This window comes from Saccostrea cucullata, unplaced genomic scaffold, assembly GCF_032062105.1.
Source record: "Saccostrea cucullata isolate Sc308-1 unplaced genomic scaffold, CSIRO_AGI_Scuc_v1 ctg170, whole genome shotgun sequence".
NCBI lineage: Eukaryota > Metazoa > Mollusca > Bivalvia > Ostreida > Ostreidae > Saccostrea > Saccostrea cuccullata.
Window position 1 is genome coordinate 40734 of NW_026931200.1, and position 20212 is coordinate 60945.

General features: G+C 31.8%; 1 protein-coding gene across 1 annotated transcript; it reads right to left on the minus strand.

The window, feature by feature from the left end:
• Nucleotides 1-8212: 8212 nt before the first annotated feature.
• LOC134231755 (uncharacterized) lies at nt 8213-12381 on the minus strand. The gene is made up of 3 exons (XM_062713714.1): nt 11944-12381; nt 10614-10685; nt 8213-9685 (listed from the first exon to the last, which is right to left on the minus strand). Exons 1-3 carry the CDS (start codon nt 12335-12337, stop codon nt 9225-9227), a joined length of 927 nt encoding a protein of 308 aa, XP_062569698.1. The 5' UTR covers nt 12338-12381; the 3' UTR covers nt 8213-9224.
• Between the last annotated feature and the right edge of the window lie 7831 nt (nt 12382-20212).

Here is a 20212-nt window from a genome sequence, read left to right on the forward strand (position 1 = left end):
CATTTGGATCGACCCTCGTATTTACATATGAAAACGTGAATGAACACTTTGCTATAAATTATCTACCGACGAGCAGTTCTGAAATAGGTGATTATGAATTTTATTGTGTGTAATTTTAAGTACGGAAACGTCAAATTAACAAGTTTGCATGGTATTTTTTGAAATTGAAGGAGCTATCATATTCCAATAAATTTATGTAAATAATATACATTACGTATTATGTAACTGAATTTTGTAGATAATAGTCAGAAAAAAAAAATGAAACGTATGTGTGTGTTTTGTACATTAAAGATATAGAATATTTACTTAATTTCTTATTTTCCAAAAGTGAAGAACTTAGTTTTGACTGCTTTCTCACACTTCCTAAGCTCCATGCGTATGAATTCTGCAACTATCATAATTTTATGAGTTATTTAAAGTTAATTTTAGTTTTATTACTATGTTCATTGAATATATCTAACGCTCACGAGGGTTAAGCTCTGTATCCCACACCGCAATTAAAACCGATCATGACCTTGCGTATAAACTTAATACAAGCAAATTAAAAAACCTCTTATCTGACAGATATGGGTTCGTAAATGGATGATTTGATAATTATTTGTAAGTAAAATGAAACTCAATTAATAAATTTACAGTGTTAAAAATTTTTTTAATTTATTTTTTATTTATTTCTACTCCTGTACGTATCAGAATTATAATCAGTTTATTTCGTTCAAACCATACAAAATGGTACTGTATCATAAGAAATATAAAATATAAACAATGTTTATTAAATCGTCAGAGGTTCATATAATATAAATATATACAAGAATAAATATTTCACAAGTGCATGTAGAGAGGATATACATATAGTATCAATAGAATTATTGAACATTAAAAAAAGAACCTAAGAGTTAAAACCCTTTCCCCATATTTTCTATTTGTTCACCCGCGTTGCGCAGTGTATGATTAGAGCGTGTGTTCTTGAGTCTTAAAATTAACATTTCGGGTACGAATCCAATGCGGTACGAGGAAACTGGTCGTTCGGATGAGACAGTGTAAACATTGGTCTCAATAGAGGCTGACACGAAAGAGAATCCTCATTGCTCAACGGCTTTGAGTTCAGATAAAAATCTTCATTTGCATATTTCCATCACCATCGATATGAATGAAAAATTCTCGAAAGGACGATAAACAAACAAACAATCCATTTTAAATTAACAATCGCAGCGTGTCAGTTCAGAGAAACACCTTGTCAATGACTGATATATGCAAACAAGACTTTATAACCATCTACTAGGAAAATTGCTGACCATAAATGCACGGATAAGGATGCATGGTTTAAACAACAGAGTCCAGATTTATTCAGTTCAGTGAACTAAAGTACATAAATGTTTAAAATCGTGCAACAATCCATGATAAATATTTCCTCTAGAATAATTTAAAATGACAGCGGATTCTAATTATAATCCAATAATTACCGATTTTTACATGTAGGTAATTGAAGTTTTCGATTACTTTTGTTTGAGATGATTAACACTGAAATTTGTTTTTTTTTTCCTCTTTATAAAATCACTGTATATTTGCAATCTACACAATGGGTTTGCTGCAAATACTCTTTCCAGCGGGATTAACACCTTTACTGAGATAAAGGATTAATTTGCAGTAACCTGTGTAAGTATGCAACTGAGTAGGAAGTACATACGCGGTACATTTTCAGTAATCAATCTCTTTATTGATAAGATATTCTCAGCACTATAAAAATAGTAATGCAATATATTTATTGATAGTTTTTGATAGGCCTGCTATTAGCGAAAGTTACCTCTCGTTAGTCGCCATATTGGGGGTCGAGTCGGTGATTTTTCCTCTTTGTCTTACCAAGTTTAAGAGTTTGTAGCAGAAATATTTGGTGGAAAATCTTACATATTTTTTTTTTAAATAAAGGAGGCTTCCAAAAATTTATATACTTCAGAAAAATAATGATTTCTAATTCAAAATAGCAAATATAAAATTTTTAGATTGGTTGAAAAATGAAGGAATATGAGCATTTGGACATCCAGTATGGCGGTCTAAGGGAAATAACTCTCGCTAAATTCTGGTCTATCGAAAACTATATACATGTAAATCAATTGCTTATATTTCAATTTAATTTATTATTCATGTCTTTGAGCCTTTTACACAGTATTCTATCAGTACATTTATTTTTTTCTTTATTTGATCCTCTGCTTGAGTAGTAGATTGTTTTTAAATTTATATTTTAATTTTTTTTTCTTTGGAGGAGACTTAATACATGTATCATGTCACAAGTTTATAAAAGGGGATAATTCTTTGATTTTTTTTCTCCTAAGAACTGAAAAATGAAACAAAAAAATAAAAACCACTTTTGTGTTGGCTTAACCTTTTTATACACCTTATATTTTTAAACTTTACAATTTAAATAGCAAATGAAGACTGAGTTTATTTGCATTATATTAGGGGTACAAAAAATATATTATATCTGTTTAAGAAATGTAATCCTTCGCAAAAGTTGAGGAGAACTTTTCTCAAATAAAATTAACCTTATATAAAAACACTTACATGTAAATTAAACCTGACTCCAACAAAGGAATGACGTTTTACGGTGATAAATTCTAATTCTATAAATTCTAATGTATTACTGTGTTTTCCTGAAGAACTTTAATTTGTATTGTTGAAATAACGTTATAAATATAATTTTACAAAAAGAAATGAATTTTCACTGATTCAGTTTTAAGCGTTCAAATAATAACAATAGTTTAAAAACTAATAGAAATGTTCTTTTCACAGAGTCAAGGATGGGGACATTTGCTGGACATGTTATTCCTGGATCTTTTCTGATATATTTAGGAATCTGGTACACTATTTCAACACTTCAAAAATATTTCGATGCAAAGCACCGCAGGATACCATTCAAATCTTCGCTATATTATTCATTTTCGTGTTTGCCTCGCAGACTACAAAAATTCCATTTGAGCCCAATTTACGATTAATGATGACATCAACTTTAATTGTTAGCGAAGTGCTTTACAAACTGATCCACTCTGATCCGTTTGAAGTAAAAAATCAATACCATGTGGCCGTATATGCTTTTTGGGGACAAAGTGCTGTTATAGATATATTGTTGTTTTATAGGGTATCACTTCCTAAGAATGCAGAATACATTTCTCAGATAGTTAACCTTTGAGCAAACGCTTTTTTGTTCAAATATCATCAACACGGCCGAAATGATTTAGATGTTTTACTGCACACCTTGCTTGTATACGTAATTCTTATCACCTTCATGGGGATAGCGCTGGAAATGAAATATCGAGATAGTATACTGTGTGCGATAATGAAATGTTTTGGGTATCTCTTTCAAGGAACTTGGTACTGGCAACTGGCATTATATTCTATCCACAGTTTTCATTCCAAACTGTATGGGAACCAAGCGATCACGCCGGGTTAATGTTGGTAGCTCTGATCTTTACCTGGCATATTGCTGCCAATTGTTTTCTAATGGCGATCATTGGTTTAATAATGTCACCTCGCAATCATCAAAATCATAAGACTTTTAATAACGACGACTCCTCTTCTTTCACAAAATTAATTTTAGAAGATTGAAGTGAAGGCTCAATATATTTTTTGTATTGTATTATAAGACTTACTTTTATCAATTAAGTCAGGAAAGGTGATATTTCTAATCTAGTTCTAATGATAACGATAAGGAATAAGTTAATAAAATTTAAGTTCTAATTACGGTAAATAGGGTCAAATTTTCGTGGTGTGCATGAGGAAAAATTCTCCGGGTATTGATTTCTGTGTGAAGAATTCTTGTGTAGTTTTGTGACATTTCCTGGTTGACATGAATATGTGGGTCTTTTCATACCTCGAAAATTAAAACCCTACGTAAATTAAAGATTTCATAGTATCTATTAAAATATGTTTTTGATTACAATGACATTTCCATTTTTTGTGTTTTGAGCCTTTTTACGTTGTTTTTAGTGTCATTAATTTAAGAAATTTATAAATTTCAACCAATCTGATCTTTACTCCAATAATTCATATTGAATTAACCAATTGTATGACAAAATATGCTACATTTTTCATGCTTTTGTTCCTATTGTGCGTTTCTTTTTTAAAAGAGTATATTTGCTGAAAAGGTCATTATATCGAACATAGAACTTACGAAATGATGACTTTAAACGAGACTGCTGATATTCTTGTTTCATCAACTTATTTGTCAAATAATTTATTTTGTTTTAAATTTGTTCATAAGTAGAGTATGCTCTTGTGTATCGAATCAACTGAGATATATAATCTCTCTATGCAGGCGATGAAGAACGATTTATAGCTCTTGAAATGTTTGTTTCAATTCCGAAAAGTAATTACAATTAGTTTTTAAAAAGATGTTTAGACACAGATTTGAAGTAAATATTTTCTCAATTTTTTTGTATAGTATTACGATTTAGTATATATTGCACTACTACCTCACACAAAAATATAATAAAAATCTTTTTTTCATCTCAAAGTTATTGAAACTTCAAATTTCTGGACGGGGTTGATTATCACATCCTTGAACTGTCAAAAATTTTAATTTTATTCTTGATGCTTAAGAAAAGTGGTAATTTCGTTGTGTATTAATGAAAATGAAAATTTTATTCCAGAGAAAATAATTATTTCAGAGTCGAAATGTTCGAAAGCAAAACCCTTTTACACATATCACCATTTCGCACTTTGTGCTGTGTACAGACTCTAACAAATTAAAACATCCGTGAAATGTACTATTTTTGTAAACAGGACACGAGCTCTGTTATTGTTATATTTACAATTCAACGGGTGTGCTCCATTGCTATAGTCTGTATACACAACTGAGCAAGGACTCAAAGTTAGCACATCAGTAAAACGTACACTATTTTGTAAACAGAGTACGAACTCCGTTATTGTTATGTTTACGATTCACCGAGTGTGTTCAATTGTTTAAGTCTACTCACCACAACTGAACGGGCTGACAATATACTGTATGTATACTTTGCTTTCGAAAATTTTTACTCTGAAATTTCCGGATTATAGTTTTTAATACACAACAAGATTGCCCCTTTTCCAATCTAATTAAAATTAGATGTTAGATCAGCTCGCATACTCGCTACACTAACATCTAACAACATCCCATTGAGGGTCACGTCAGAGGTCAAATCCCACCAACCAATCAAATCGTCGCCTGCAAAATCATTGTATATTGTTGAAAGGAATAAGTCTAGAGCTGTTCCGAATTTGACCTCTGACTTGACCCTCTATGGGATGTAGGGATGTCCTACAAAGTTCAATAAATATGAAAGTTCAGATAGTCCAAAAGAATTAACTAATTTCATTTTTGAAACCATTTCTCCGCTCTTTTGAATTTAAACATTTAAAAGAGAGCATGTTAGATCAAAGTATTTATACTAGTATAATAACTATAACAGAATTCGAATCTATACTGAAAGTGGACACAATCAGCCTTCAGAAGGTATCATTAACAAATAATCACCGTGTTCCAATTGAAATTTTTCTGCTAATAAGTATAATGTTTGAGGAAAATGATTTATAAAAGTAATCAACAATTGATCTATTATATCTTTATACATTATCGATTGCAATCGATTACAGAAAAAAATGAATGTAATTGATTTATAATCGATTAAACAAAATCGCTCTTAGCATAGATCTAAATTCATTTTATTTCTTTGCTCTAAACAATCGATAAAAGGTTAAACTTCAAGTTAACGTGCCCGCGCCTAAATCATTACTTTTGTGACTAAACACTTCCCTCCGGTAAAATGTAATGATTTGGAAACAATCATTCAACTGTATATGTATTTACAACTGTAAATCTTTAGTGGCACTCCAAGGCGACATAGCAGCTTTCAATGTTTCCAAAATTTGTAACGTAAAACACGTTCAGAGTAAAACAAATTGGCATTTATTTTAATGATGTCATCCAACTGCAAAACAACTACAAACGCATTTAGTTGAAAGACATACCATAATCAAAAAAGCTTGTTGACACTCCGGTATTCACTTTCTCTTGACTAGAGATGCAAGTCAATAAATAATAGAACAACAATGGTTCCCCATGCACACGATTGTAAAAACACACAGATGTGATAATGCAATAGAATACATCAAACTTTATTGGTTACAAACAAAAGTAGTTTATAAAAAGCTCCAACAATCCAACGGGCTAAAGCACACCTCAAAAAAATCACTAGGCATATAAGTTTAAGATATTCAAGAACAGCAATGTTTAAAGAGACAAGTTTGAAAAGATCCAGGGATATGTTTGTTTGTTCTTAAACGTCTTTCTAGGTATTTTACTCAGATGGAGACACCAAAACTTGCCGTTGGAGAGCGGTGTATATTGTCCTATATTCAGCACCTACGAGGGCTGTTCAATAAATAATGTCCTCGGTGCTCAGAAAGGAGCAAAAGACGCTTTTCAATGATTTAGTCTTCATGATTTTACTAATTAATCTCTTTTAAGAAAAATACATGTCCGTAACATTTTTTATCTAATTTCTGATTGTTTTTAGAACTCATTTTTGGGTATGACCCTTAGTATACTGGAAAATGGCAGATCCAATGATTTCCCGGACTTGTTCCTTCCCTCCGAAAGGTGTTTTTTCAAGTTTGGAAATAGAAACAAGTCAAAAGGTCGAAGATCTGGCGAATATTGTTAATGTGAAAAAAACATTAACTTTCTGTTTATCCCGAAAATCCCTTTACTCTTCAGGGCATGCGGGTTTGGACGCTGTTTTGAAGAAATTCAATGTAGAGGATTCCTGATTCTGGGTCCTTCCTCTAATGAACCTTTTGATTTTTTTTTTGCAAAAAAAATTGCTTTCTAGACTCCTCCAGAAATTAAACTGTCTCTCCGAATACGAATTTGAGCAACAATACCACTAATATTTAAGAAAATTACATATAAATCTGTCTTTGTGCTCTTGAATACTTGTGATCTTGTCAGACATTCGACGTTTTTATCAAGTACATCTTATGGTAAATTTTGTTTTGAGGGTTTTAATCAATAGATTCATGTTCCAATATGTGTTTGAAAATAAAACAAACGTGGATAACTAAAATTACTGATATTTTTAAAATAATTTTTACGAATCTCGTATACGCTGTTGTTTTCACTCATTTTTCAAAATATAGGGTGACCTTTGAGTACCAAGCTATTTTACCGTCAAACGTTTCTTGAAAACATTGTAAACTACTCCCGATATGATGTCTATCAAAATTTGCTATGTGTCTTAAAATCAATCATACATCATCAAATATTATTTGTTGAAATTTGGCAACCAGTACATAAGTTGTTATAATTTTTGTTGGCAAGGAGGGTACCCATTTTTTATGCCCATTATATAATTTTTTATCATTGAAATCCACCTGCTCTTTTGTCTATAAAACAGGCATTGGTTGCTGTAAATGTCATATATTTCAGTGAATATTTCTTTGGGATTTTTAACAAGTTTTACGGTAGCTATAATGAAGCTTTTATTTTCAATCTAGTTTACTGATTCTTTACCATTCATTTATAATGCAGTGTATCGAAAAGCCCTTGTTTCCCAGCTTCTCACGATGAAACTATGTGATGAAAAGTGGTCACATAAACTGTTATAAATTCATGAAAGATTCAATATTTAGAGAAAGTCAAGTTAAATGTCATATGATATCTGTAATGTATGTTATATAATTCAGGACATTATTTATTGAACAGCCCTCGTATATAGCTCTTGTGACTCTGGTTATAGGGTATGATCCAAAGAACTGGTCTCCAAGTCCAACAGTGGGATTTGAATCAGCGACATAATGATATATTCCTTACACTGATACTCCAGAGCAGACTCTCGTACCAACTACACTGCATATCTTTTGAGACTTTAGGGCCTTGACAGAAAAATGTTATACATGTACTATATATTTGTATCTGGATGTATTTACAACTTTTACGTTTCTCCCTTCTCGTAATTTTAAGTGTTCAAAATAGGACAATTGCATTTGTTTTCATTAAATATACAACTGTAGTTTTAAATTACAATAGTAAAAAAATATATTTAAATTATCGTATTTTAAGAAGTACATGTGTACAACCATATAAAACAGAAGTTAATGTTAGCATAAAACATTTTAATAAAAGAAAAGTTACTGGTTTAAATACATTATTCTGATATGCAAAAAGTTCCAAAGAAATCTCTACTTTTTGTAAAACTGGAATTTGTAAATCAGATAATTCGCTCCGAAAGAGCATTCCTTGCGCATGGATAATTTCTCAATCGAGGCAAATTATTGACAAATAAAGTGATGAAATAAGAATATAAGCAGTCACCATTCGTAAGTTCGTAAGTTTTATAGTTGATACAATGACTTTGTCAGCAAATACCATTTGTCATTAGGTCAAATGCTGACTGAAGATCATCATACTAATTATAAGGCTAATATCAACGAACGACCAGTTTTTCGGGGGGGGGGGGTCGATCATGACATGGGGCACACGACGGTTATGACAGGCCGGCAGGGGATGCTCACTCCTCCATGGCATCTGGACAAACCCCTGATGTTTTAGAGGTCCATGTTTATTTTGCTTCAATTTTGTATTGTTGAAAGGACATTTGAGGTTGAATACTGTTCGTTATCTCTCTTTATTTTCTAAACTAAAAAAAATCTATATGGTATCCTTATCTACATCTGGATATTTGACAAGAAGAAGTGGTGCTGTTATGTAACATAAAGTTATCTGTTGGTGTAATTAACCTTTTTATGATCAGTTGGGGTAAGAAAAAACATTTTGCTAAACATTTCAAAATCAGTCAGAATATATAGCGTCAGAATATTGTCTTGGAAGTGTACTATTTTCCTTACGTCAATCGCTCGCTTGGCGCAGTGGTTAAAGCGTTTGTTTTTGAGTTGCGAAGTAAGAAGTTGATCCTTAAGTTGCGGGTTCAAATCCCATTGTGGGACATGGATACAGGTCCTTCGGATGAGACCGTATACTCAGTAAATAGAGGTCCCGTGTCGCAGTAAGTGCTGAATCGAAAAAGATCCCTCCCAGCTCTATGACCCTGAGTGCTGAGTATAGGACAAATTTTGCCGCTCTCCATGGAAGTTGTGGCGTCTCCATATGAGTAAAAAAAATATCAAGAGGGACGTTAAATAACACACAATCAATCAATCCTTACTACAATAATGATATAAATCCTCCATGTATCACATTACTGGGTGCACACAGCGCAGGTTAATAATTCTCCATTTACGTAAGGTGGACACTGAAGGGAACCACAGACAGCTTTAATTGGATATAGAAGATTTCCGTTATCATTATCCCCGCCACCTACAACAAACTCAGGATCTTCATTGAAACAGATAATTTCCTTAGGGGAATTTCCAGTCGGACCAGATATTAGATATCCGCCATATTGTTTCTTCCATCCCGGATAACATTCATTTCTCCCAGGGATCATAACAACGGAGGAGTGAATCTTACTTTTGCACACTGCACACGTGGTGTCTTGGGTTCCTGTTCCGTGTCCAACTAAATCGTAATCCAGTTCTGATCCATACATAACATTCACCGATCCTAATATTGACCAGTTTCCAAAGATTGGATCAGGGGAAAGACAGACATTGGTGACGGCCGCTCCCTTTGTACTGTATTCTGATCCTCCAAGAAAACCTTAAACATTAGAGGAAAATGCATTCTAATGTTAACTTGTAACTTATATATAATTAGGAATGACAATATTTATGAGATTTATCTATTCATTAAAATGTATTCTTTAGAGAACATAAACTGTTATGATGCAAAGTGATATGTGTATAAAGACAAAAAGACAAACAAATTATTTAAATGGGAAGATTACATTTTGCATTATAACATATATTATCATTTTTTGGTACCCATTCCCTCAAAATAACAACAGTTTAGTTTTCTTAATTTAAAAATGCTGACTGAAGGTTTTCATAGCTATTGTTAGTCAATTATTTATACACTGAATGGATGAGGGATTTTAACATTATTTTTCGATTATGACAAGGAGCATACGGCGGGTGTAACCGATCGGTAGGGGATGCTTACTCCTCATTGGTACATGTACTTGATACAAACTCCGATGTTTTGGAGGTTCTTATTTGCTCTGCTCCTATTTTTATTCTATGGATATTGATCTTGAATACTGTACGTTATCTCCATTAGTTTCATAGATATACAATGTATGTACATATTGATTGATTGTATATTGTTTAACGTCCCTCTTGAGAATTTTTCACTCATATGGAGACGTCACCGATGCCGGTGAAGGGCTTCAAATTTAGACCTATACTCGGCACTCAGGACCATTGAGCAGTGAGGGTTCTTTATCGTGCCAACGCCTACCGTGACACGGGATCTACGTTTTTAAGGTCATATCCGAAAGACCCGTGACTTTCACTTCTAGTGCCGAGCGCTTGGCGAAGGAACAGTCACTACCTATGTTTACGTCTTAGGTATGACGCGGCGCCGCGATCGAGAATCGAACCCGGGCCTCCCGATCACGAAGCGAACGCTCTACCACTAGGCTACCGTGACCGGTATGTATGTACATAAGACGAATTTATATACTTACCCGAATATACCATCTGTGATGTATTATCTGGACACTTTGGTTTTCCCCAATTAACAAAAATGGCACCGCCACCTGTATTATATATAAATTGAATGCAATGCAATGTTTCTTAAAACATTTATTTAAGTAAGAAATGCAATACACTTGCAATTTTTGGTTAATGCAATGACCTACTCATCCTTGAAATCGATTTTCTCTAAAATGGAAGGGCGAGGTGAATACCTGACAGACTGTATAAAAGGGATGCTTAAGGTACAATAATACTCTAGTAAGAGAGATAACTCTTAATGACACAAATGTCTATTATTCCTTTATAAATTTGTCAAGTTAAAGTGCGTTTTTTGTCATATTTTGCCCCGCGAGCCATGTTATTACTGTTTGTATTTCATTAAGCATATACATTTCCTTTGGAAAACCATAAAAGTTGAAGAAACATTTTATATTTATAAGTGAGCAGAGGGTTAATGAACCTTAAGCTTTGCATTTCATAAAAAGGTCGATAACTGTTTGATATGTTTCACTCCTGTATGATACAATGGTTGTTGACTACAAGCAAGCCCTTATCTATTTCTTGATTTCTTCTAGCACTGTGCGGTGAGAAAAATGGAATTTGTATAAAAGCAAACAATGGTATTCATTTAATTGATCTGAGGAGGCATAATATGCTTGCATCTGTCTTTGTGTCTCACGCTATTTAGGCCTTATAGCTATAGGCATGTAAATCTTCTGCGGATGTCTTTGTTGACCAGGAACATTAACGATTGTTGAAAACGTGAGATAATTCATTCATAATCCGTCATGCAAATTATTCCATATTCCCAAATGTCATTGATATCATGGTATACTCTATTAAGTAGACAGTGATTCCTCAACTTAACTCTTCCACATGACTTTAAATTTGAAATACTCAGTATGTAAAAATATTTCGTAATCCCTCTTTTATTCAATTTTGCAAGTTGAATTTCTTGTAAAATTATGCAATATGACAGTTCCTTTGCCTAATAAGCAATCTACAAATGTAAGCCTTCCTTATTAAAATGTGATTTTTTTTATTATTATTATTTAAGATGTTTTTAATTTAAATCTGGAGTTATGTAAAATACATCAAGAGAATCAAAAAATTATATTTTTCCGTAAAAGTATTTTTTTTTTTCAAATCAAATTAGAATGAAGTTAATATACAAATGGCGTGATTTTTCGTAAGTCATTTGTGAACGCTAAAGCTATTAATTTGAATCGTATCTTGAATGTGTTTCCTTAAATATTACGAAAAGAAATGGTGAAGTCCACGTTATCATCTAGTTCATAGTTGGACAGAATAATCACTTACTTGAAGAGTTATTTTCCAGTTGACTTTTGGAATGTTGCTCCTTTAAAATCTTAATAAATTCATCCCTTAATTTCTTTTCAAAATTCGATATCTCCTCTTCAATCTTTCTTTGCGTTGTCCTCATATTTTTTAATTCTTTCATCATGTCATTAATCATTTTCATTAAATTTTGGGTGTTGTTTCTAGAATCTATGGCATCCATTGCTAGTGATTGTATTTTCTGAACCATTGACAGCCGTACTAAAGTATCCTTATTCAGAATATCACGTAAAACTCCGGACACTTTATTTGTAACTGTCGACGGATCAATATTGTCAAGAGAAACATTGTCAACTAAAAAGGGAAGAAAAAAGATCCCTTGTAACAAAACAAAACTACAGCTCAAAGTCTTCATGGTAGTAATGTTACTTAGCTATCTAAAAAGCAAAAACGTTTTTATACATGGTTTTGGCAATGCTTATATACATATGTACAAGACAATATCAGAACGAGAAAAATGTATTAATTAATCATATAATCTTCCTTGCTGAAGCTAACTAAAAACATATGTAAACATGTTACAAATTACCCTTTTGCACTCACTGCATTAATACTCGTAATACGCATTAGATTTAGACTTAGACAAATTCGCATGAAGCATATATAGTGTTAGACTTTTGTGAGAAGCATTTAACGTTTACAGTTGACATCTTGCTTTGAAATTAAAACCTGCGTTATATACCGAGGAACGGATGAAATATACGGAGACACAGAACAGTATTTAAGCTCAAAAGTCGATTAAACAATGCAAAGTTTGATTATCAAATCAACTGAGAGATATAAACCCTGTATGCAGGTGAGGAAGATGCATTGCTGCATATTAAGTAATGGAAGTTTAAAAAAAGTTAATGATTGAAAAAGTCATCACCTTAATATAAATCTTGTGTGAAAGGTTACTGGTAAAGTCGTTTTCTAATAAAATAAACAAATATCAAAACAATTTGTCAGACTCTTTGATATCCTTTATTTCAAGTTCATTGGTATATACCGTATCGACAAATCAATGGAATAAATCAATTGTTTATTTACAATACGCGAGTCGATATATCTTTACGTCGAGTTGAAAGCCAAAGCAATTGTTTTCTTCTTTTATGGATCCGCTTATTTCTTAATTCATCTAAATAAAATGATAGGAATGTTAATAATGGGGCGCATTTGGTACACATTGGAATTCCGAGCAGGAATATCAAGTCTCCAAAAATCACAAGATATTCCAAATTAGACAGTTAAGCATCTTTTAATATCACCTGTATAGTATATAATCAGAATATTTTAACAGCATAATTTGGCACATGACAAATGAAAAGGTAAGAAAATTCAGGAGTTCAATTTTCCAATATCTATCAAAAGTCTGTTCTTTCATTTATCATAGGGACTTGTTTTATATAAATTTTAAAAGTCAAAAGTTTTGTCTTGTTATCAATTTTTTGATTTTAAAAGTATGTTTTTAAAAGTTCCTTTGAATTAAAAAAATATCCCATCTGATTAAATTTACACTACTTCACAATAGATAGAAAACATACTTTTTTCTGAAGGAATTTCTTAAAAAAGAAAAAAAAGCATCCCTGAAGGGACACTTTGCAGGAATTTGTCAAGCTGAAAAGACAGGGGTAAAGGGCAGGGTTGTTTTCGATCCTTCGTTAAATGTTTTTAAAATGCCAATTGCTATAATTGCATAAATAGCTAAAGCTTTCGTACGGTGTATATGTAAAACTAAGCCGTCGATTGTAAAAAGTCAGCTTTTCTTGAAAGAGTTTATTACTTCATATTCTTAAAATAAGTAGTAACGTGTTTTTATTATTGATCGACAAGAAAGTCATTCTGTTAAATAAAGTAGTCTTAAAATTTATTATCTCGATTTTAATATTTACACATAAAATCGACAACAGGAGTAACATTGTAATATTTAGCAATTGCCCTGATTTTTGTTGCTGCTGAAAAACTAGTAATAATATCAGGAAAAATTCTTATTGTACCAATGCTTCAGTTTGAAGCAGTACGCCCAATATCAAAGCAAAATTAATTACCTCCTGCGAGATTAGTATATAGTTGAAAAATAATTATTTTATTGCATTGTTTAGACACACAAATTTGCCTGCAGGTTGAGGGGACAGCTTTTTTTCCAAATGCTGGACTGTAATCTAAGATTGGGAACGTTTAGATCGACACAAAAAGGTGAAGAAATAACCAAACGTGTGTTCCTTTTGGCTGGTTTTCTTATTAGCGATTCAAGGTTGTACGTTTATTAATTACTCCAGTCGTAGCAAACGGCAAATTGCCAGCCTTTCGACTGATTTAACAAATATCCGGTAAGAAAAAGTACATAACAATGTAGCATATTGTGGTCATAATAGTATAATAAGTGCTCTGACCGATCAAGTGTTTTTTTTTCTCAATTAATGCATGCATGCACAGCCATTTCTAAAATGTCAACTTCTCTTGTAAGACATGAAATTTACATGCAGTTTATACTCCGATTTGCCAAAAATCAAGCAAAGATAAACTAATATGCAAAAAGCAGCGGTTAAGATTGTACATTGTTACGGTGAAAAAAGTTGCCTAAAGTTATACAAATGTTATGCGTTTTTTTTTTTTTTTTTTTTTTTTTTTAATTTGCACTTTTTTCCATATCGTTTAAAGAAAAGAGGTAAGCGCAAAAAACTATGAGGAGCAGATCAAACACAGACCTCTTCATAATTAGTGGTGGGATCAGATACAATGGAGGATTGAGCATCCCCTGCTAATCGGCCACAACCGTCATGTGCTCCGTAATATTATCGAGCATTGACGGGAAATACGCCCACAACAGAGTTTGTAAATCAGGATCTAATGCTAAGTATGTAGAGTTGAAAAGTCAAACGTTTTTCGCGATTGATTTTGGTAAAATTCTGTGATTTCAAGTTTTCCAAAAAAAAAAATTGACTGATTTATTTTAATAGATTTTTTTAGCATTTATATCTTATCTAAACCACTTTTAGAATTCATTGTTCTTCCGAAGTTTCATCTTCACTGCTGTTAATATTTTTCATGAATTGAGGAGTAAAGAAAGAGGATTGGTAAAACATTAACTGGAAAATGATCTGTTACTTTTTAAGGATTTTACTAAATTTTCAAAATAGAATTGAGATAATATGTGATGAAATAAACACTAGTTGATTGGAGTTGACAAATAGTATTTTGAAGGAAGAAATTAATCGTTACTAGAAGCATCTCTGTTCGATTTCTTTCAGTTTTTAAGAATTGGAAGCAAAGAAAAAACTACTTTGGCAGCCAAGAAACATTATCTTCTTTTGTAATATGATTGAAATATTTTGGTTATTTAACATGTTTAATATCCAATATTTCTTAATGCTGTAAACAACTTTTCAAGGTTTGCATATATTCTTTGGCTTGACAATTAAGTTACAACAAATATTACCTTTTCGCAAGCAGCGGTATTGTCATGTAAACATGCTGAAAAAAGATTTTAAGACTTGATAAAAATTATACGTCAGCAGTTTGCTTTTCTTTTCAGACTAAATAGTGCAGTAAAAATCATCCATATTCAATGAAGAATATCTCAATGTAACAAAATCACCCTTTTTCAACATTCTGAAAAAGACAATCTCCACAAGATATTGGACAGATCATTTTAAAAACACACAGTATTTACTAATTTATTTTTTAAAAAGCGGTCTGGTTTTTTTTTTTATATTTCTTTTTATTTACTACTGGATAAAAAAAAAAGTGCATCACTAAAATATTGTGTTAAAGTATCGCATGTCTGATTAATACATAGAATAATTTTTTCAAACATCTGACAAAATATCTTGATTTTCATACTGCTGTGAAGGATGTTAATTACTGGATGAGGAGTGCCCTCGAAATTCGCCAATATTAAGCTGACAGGAAAGTAATTGTTCCAATGTTTTAATCAGTTAGCAGTTAGATATTGGCGTGCGTGATATATTGTTATTTTCAAAAGACCGTGACAAACACAAATGTAAAACAAGTTTATTACACAGAAACATATTTGTATCAAGACTCATCTACAAAAGTATATCACCTTCTGAATTTCAAACGCTAGGTAACAAATTTTGTTGACTTTGAGTATATCCTTACATGGTACACATATTTGAATGACATTCAAAAGAAATCATTGACAAATTAATTACTGGGTACATGTATAAGGAGGTAATTAACGACTGCATAATGATATGTTATATACCAATACAACACTATAGTGAAACAGAACGTAAAACATTTAGCCATGTACTCTATCTAGCGCCTTACATAGAAAATAAATTTTGCTAAATAAACTCTTATGTAAGTCTTTTGGATATACATATGCATTGCATTCTCATATATGCCAATGGTTTCTCTTTATGAATTAAGAAATTTTTAAAATACAGACTTTAAAAAACAAACAGTCAATCAATCAATTAATCACAAATGCATAAAATCAAATTTACTCCAGAAAACTGTAACATTTTTTTCTAATGATTTACAATACAAATATAGCACTTTAAATACTATATCTACATTTTCAAAATATTTAACACATACCAACAAAAAACATTTGCATATAGATCATATGATATTATTTCTTTTAATTATCTTACCTTTTTAATTTCTCTTTTATGTCATCGCAAGCATGTTTTATACAAAAATAATCGAGAACAATTTCTTTGGTTATACAAAGAAACTTACAGAAAAATAAATTCAAATACAACTTGCACACTGTACAAAATCTATTAGACAAAGAAAAAAAAATATTTACAAAACGTATTTATAAATTGCCACTCAGGTATACTTTTTGGCTTCGCCTCGGTCAATATGATATTTTTCTGGTAAATACCAAACCATATTCAGCATCAAAAGAGTCCATAATTGTATTATTCAATTCATCAACAGTATTTACAAGCGTGGCATACCTCTTAATTTTTAACTAAAGTACTATTTTTATCTGATCCTGAAGAACTAGTCATGTTGTAAGTGGCAAACTTCAAATTGTTCTCTTGTGTCAGTTTCTCGCAATATGCCCTATTCCAAAACATGAATAATAGTTTGAGGTGATAACGGGGTTCTTTCATCCTCCAGACATAGAACACCGGATTCATTGCGCTATTCATACACAGTAATATTCCGCACGCTGAGTAAGCCGTCTGCCCAAATGGTGTACTATAGTCCAGAATGGGGAATGTAAGAGTGAGATAAAAAGGTGTTGCAATGACCAAAAACGTTATCGTTATGACTGAAATTTTCTTAGCGATTCGAGATTGTTCTATTCCAGAGGAATTGGCCGTTATATCACCGGTTTTTCTTTTAATTTTGCGAATATGATGGAGCAGGAAAATGTACATGAAAATATTTGAACAGATAGTCATCAAAAGAAGATATTTAGTGCCTTGGCTAATGAAATTCTTTTTGAGTTCGTACATGAATGAACAGCCGATTTTGAATGGATCTTCTTCGCTGTAAAACATGAGATATGCTGTCAATACTCCGATGATCCAAAACGCCACGCAAAGCCAAATCAATCGTTTTTTCTGCACATACTTATAGTACCTCATACCTAATGCAAATACAAGACAGCGGTCAAGATTGTACATCGTTACGGTGAATAAAGACACGTTCACACATACAAATGCCACATACTTTTTGAATTCGCAATTATTTCCATATTGGTAAACGAAGAGAGGAAAACACAAACTTGCACCCGTGGAGATATCTGAAATCCCCAAATTCATCGACAGAATTTTAATCTGGAAATTGAGTCTTTTACAACGGTATAAAATTACAATAGCGATCAGGTTTTCCAAAACTAGCATTCCGCCTACGGGAATTATCATACTGTCCGAGATTAACGCCTTTGACGCATTAACTTTTGCTTCAGTAAAATTACCGTTCACCTCCATTATGCTGAATAATGTTTAATGAAAAGGAGCAATATACTTTATTCTTTGTTATATATTGATAACCAGTGACTAAACGAGCTTATCGGTATTGGGGCTATTTTGTCGCTTCGACCATTTTTATATTCCAATATAATTATCACATGATTCTAACTGACAAATCATGAAATAACAGTTCTAACCTGTGAAGGACAGAGAATTGAAACTTTTGGATGAAGAAGGATATATAGATAACGAGCAGAATTCAATCTCTAAGTCCATAAAACAATACAAAATAAGAGCAGATCAAACACGGACCCCGAAAAAATTTTGTCTTACATTTTTGACATACTTTTATGTCTTGCTGAGAGAAATTGAACACCTATTTAGTTTTTTTCTTTGATTTTATAGTAGAGAGAATAAATATGAGTATATGACTAAGTATTTTACAGAAAAATATAAATGGTAAAAGGTTGCCGCCTCCCCAAACCCCTTCCAATAAAAGTCAAATTTCAAACAGCTCTTGAAATATGGAAAATTGCATGCATTTGTATGAAATGAACAACTAAAAATTGAAACTTATAGCCTCTCTATATTTTATACATCTAAAGGTCCCCAAATATGTTCACTTTTTTATTTTTGGAAAAAGCACAAAGTATGCATGTAACTTGTTCAATTTTTTGCTTAAAGTTTTAGTGATCTAAAGAAAATTGCATTGTTGAATTGACTTTTTTATGAGGTCGTTTTTATGAACTGTTAAATAAGTCTCTACACCTGGTTTAGACAAATACAAAGTAGCTTGGATTTCTCTATTACTGTTGTAAGAAGGGGCTTTTTTTTTTTTTTTTTTTTTTTTTTTTTTTAGTAGTATTCGCCAGGGGCTGATACCGGCGAAAACTAAATAAAATGCTTTTGTATACATATAAATGTAAGATCTGTATCTTGAAGTTTGTTATTAAATATGTAGATATCATGGATGTTCTATTCAAACGAAATTTTTTAAAGCCAGTCCACAAACATTTCAGGGCACATTGAGTACTATTGAGTTCAGACATCTATTTACATCTGGTTTTCACCATTTACATATTATTCCTTTCATGTAATCTAATAATCTTAAAACATCTAAAGCTGCACTAGTAGACACAACATTTAAAAAAAACACCGAAATAAGTGTGTACTGACGGCATCCATATTTTTTTCAGAATACTTTATAATATAAAAGAAATTTCTCTGTAAACATAATTCTCTCTTGGTATATACATCGCTTCTATATCAGTAGCAATTGGAGATGCATGAGAATTGTAATGAAGGGAATGTACTTTTTAAGTATCAGCATTCAAGAATTGAGACATATACAAGATTAAAATTCGAAAATATATTATAATAACAGTCAAGTTTGGCGTCGCTTATCGGACTTTAATTTGACGTTTCTTAAAGCATGTGTTTACTGTATCAATATGATCTCTTTTTTTAGTATTTACTTAGTACATTCAATCTTCTGGGCATTTTCTTTGCGTTCTTCGATTTCAACAGTCTCACTGAGTGTGTCGGATATATGACATGTTATATATGCTAGACTGAAGAAAAGAACTACGAACTCTAACTCTTGAATCCCACCTACATTTTGCACCCATTAAATTCAATATTAATGGCAATTTGGCCATTAAATCTTTATTAAATACAAAGAACAGTTCTATGGTACATGTAATTGATTAATCATTTTAATTCCAGCGCTAGATAGTAAATTATCATTAATCCCAGCTCTTGAAAAAAGGGGGGTAGACGATATTTTCTAGTGAAATCGAACTTTCAAGAACCACCATATTTTGAAATAGTCTTATAGAAATATGATAAAATGTATCTCATATCTTTTCTTATGTTTTACGCAAACAAATAAAACATATATAAATTAATAAAATACAATTATTTAGTTGTAAATAGCTTTAAAATTGGTGAAAAATCAGCATGTTTTTTCGTTTTTTGTCTATAAACGTGTCACCCCCCCCCCCCCCCCCCCCCCCCGGTGAAAAACAAAAAAAACTTTGGTATAAATTTGTAAAATGACAGTCCATATAACCTGTAAGAAGGAATTTTTGTTTCACGGGGGAAAGATGTTTTAGAAATATATTCCGTTTTCCGTTGATTTCTATAGTGAAAAACACGAGTTTTACCAAAATTATAGAGTTGTCTCTATTTGTTTTCCCAAATAAGTAACGTTTTATGAAAATTTATATATATATCTATAAAATTGTGAAAATTCATTCTAATATGTTAACTTTTGAGAATTGACTTAGAGGTAGGAGGGAGAACAATACTATCGTTCGTAGTTTTTTAAAGAAATTAATTGCCAAATTGTA

Coding starts and splice junctions, on each gene's coding strand:
- LOC134231755 (XM_062713714.1), bottom strand. CDS start 12,337: ATGAAGACTTTGAGCTGTAGTTTTGTTTTGTTACAAGGGATCTTTTTT. Junction 10,686..11,943: donor ACTGGAAAATAACTCTTCAA/GTAAGTGATTAT, acceptor TATATAATACAG/GTGGCGGTGCCATTTTTGTT. Junction 9,686..10,613: donor ATCACAGATGGTATATTCGG/GTAAGTATATAA, acceptor CTAATGTTTAAG/GTTTTCTTGGAGGATCAGAA.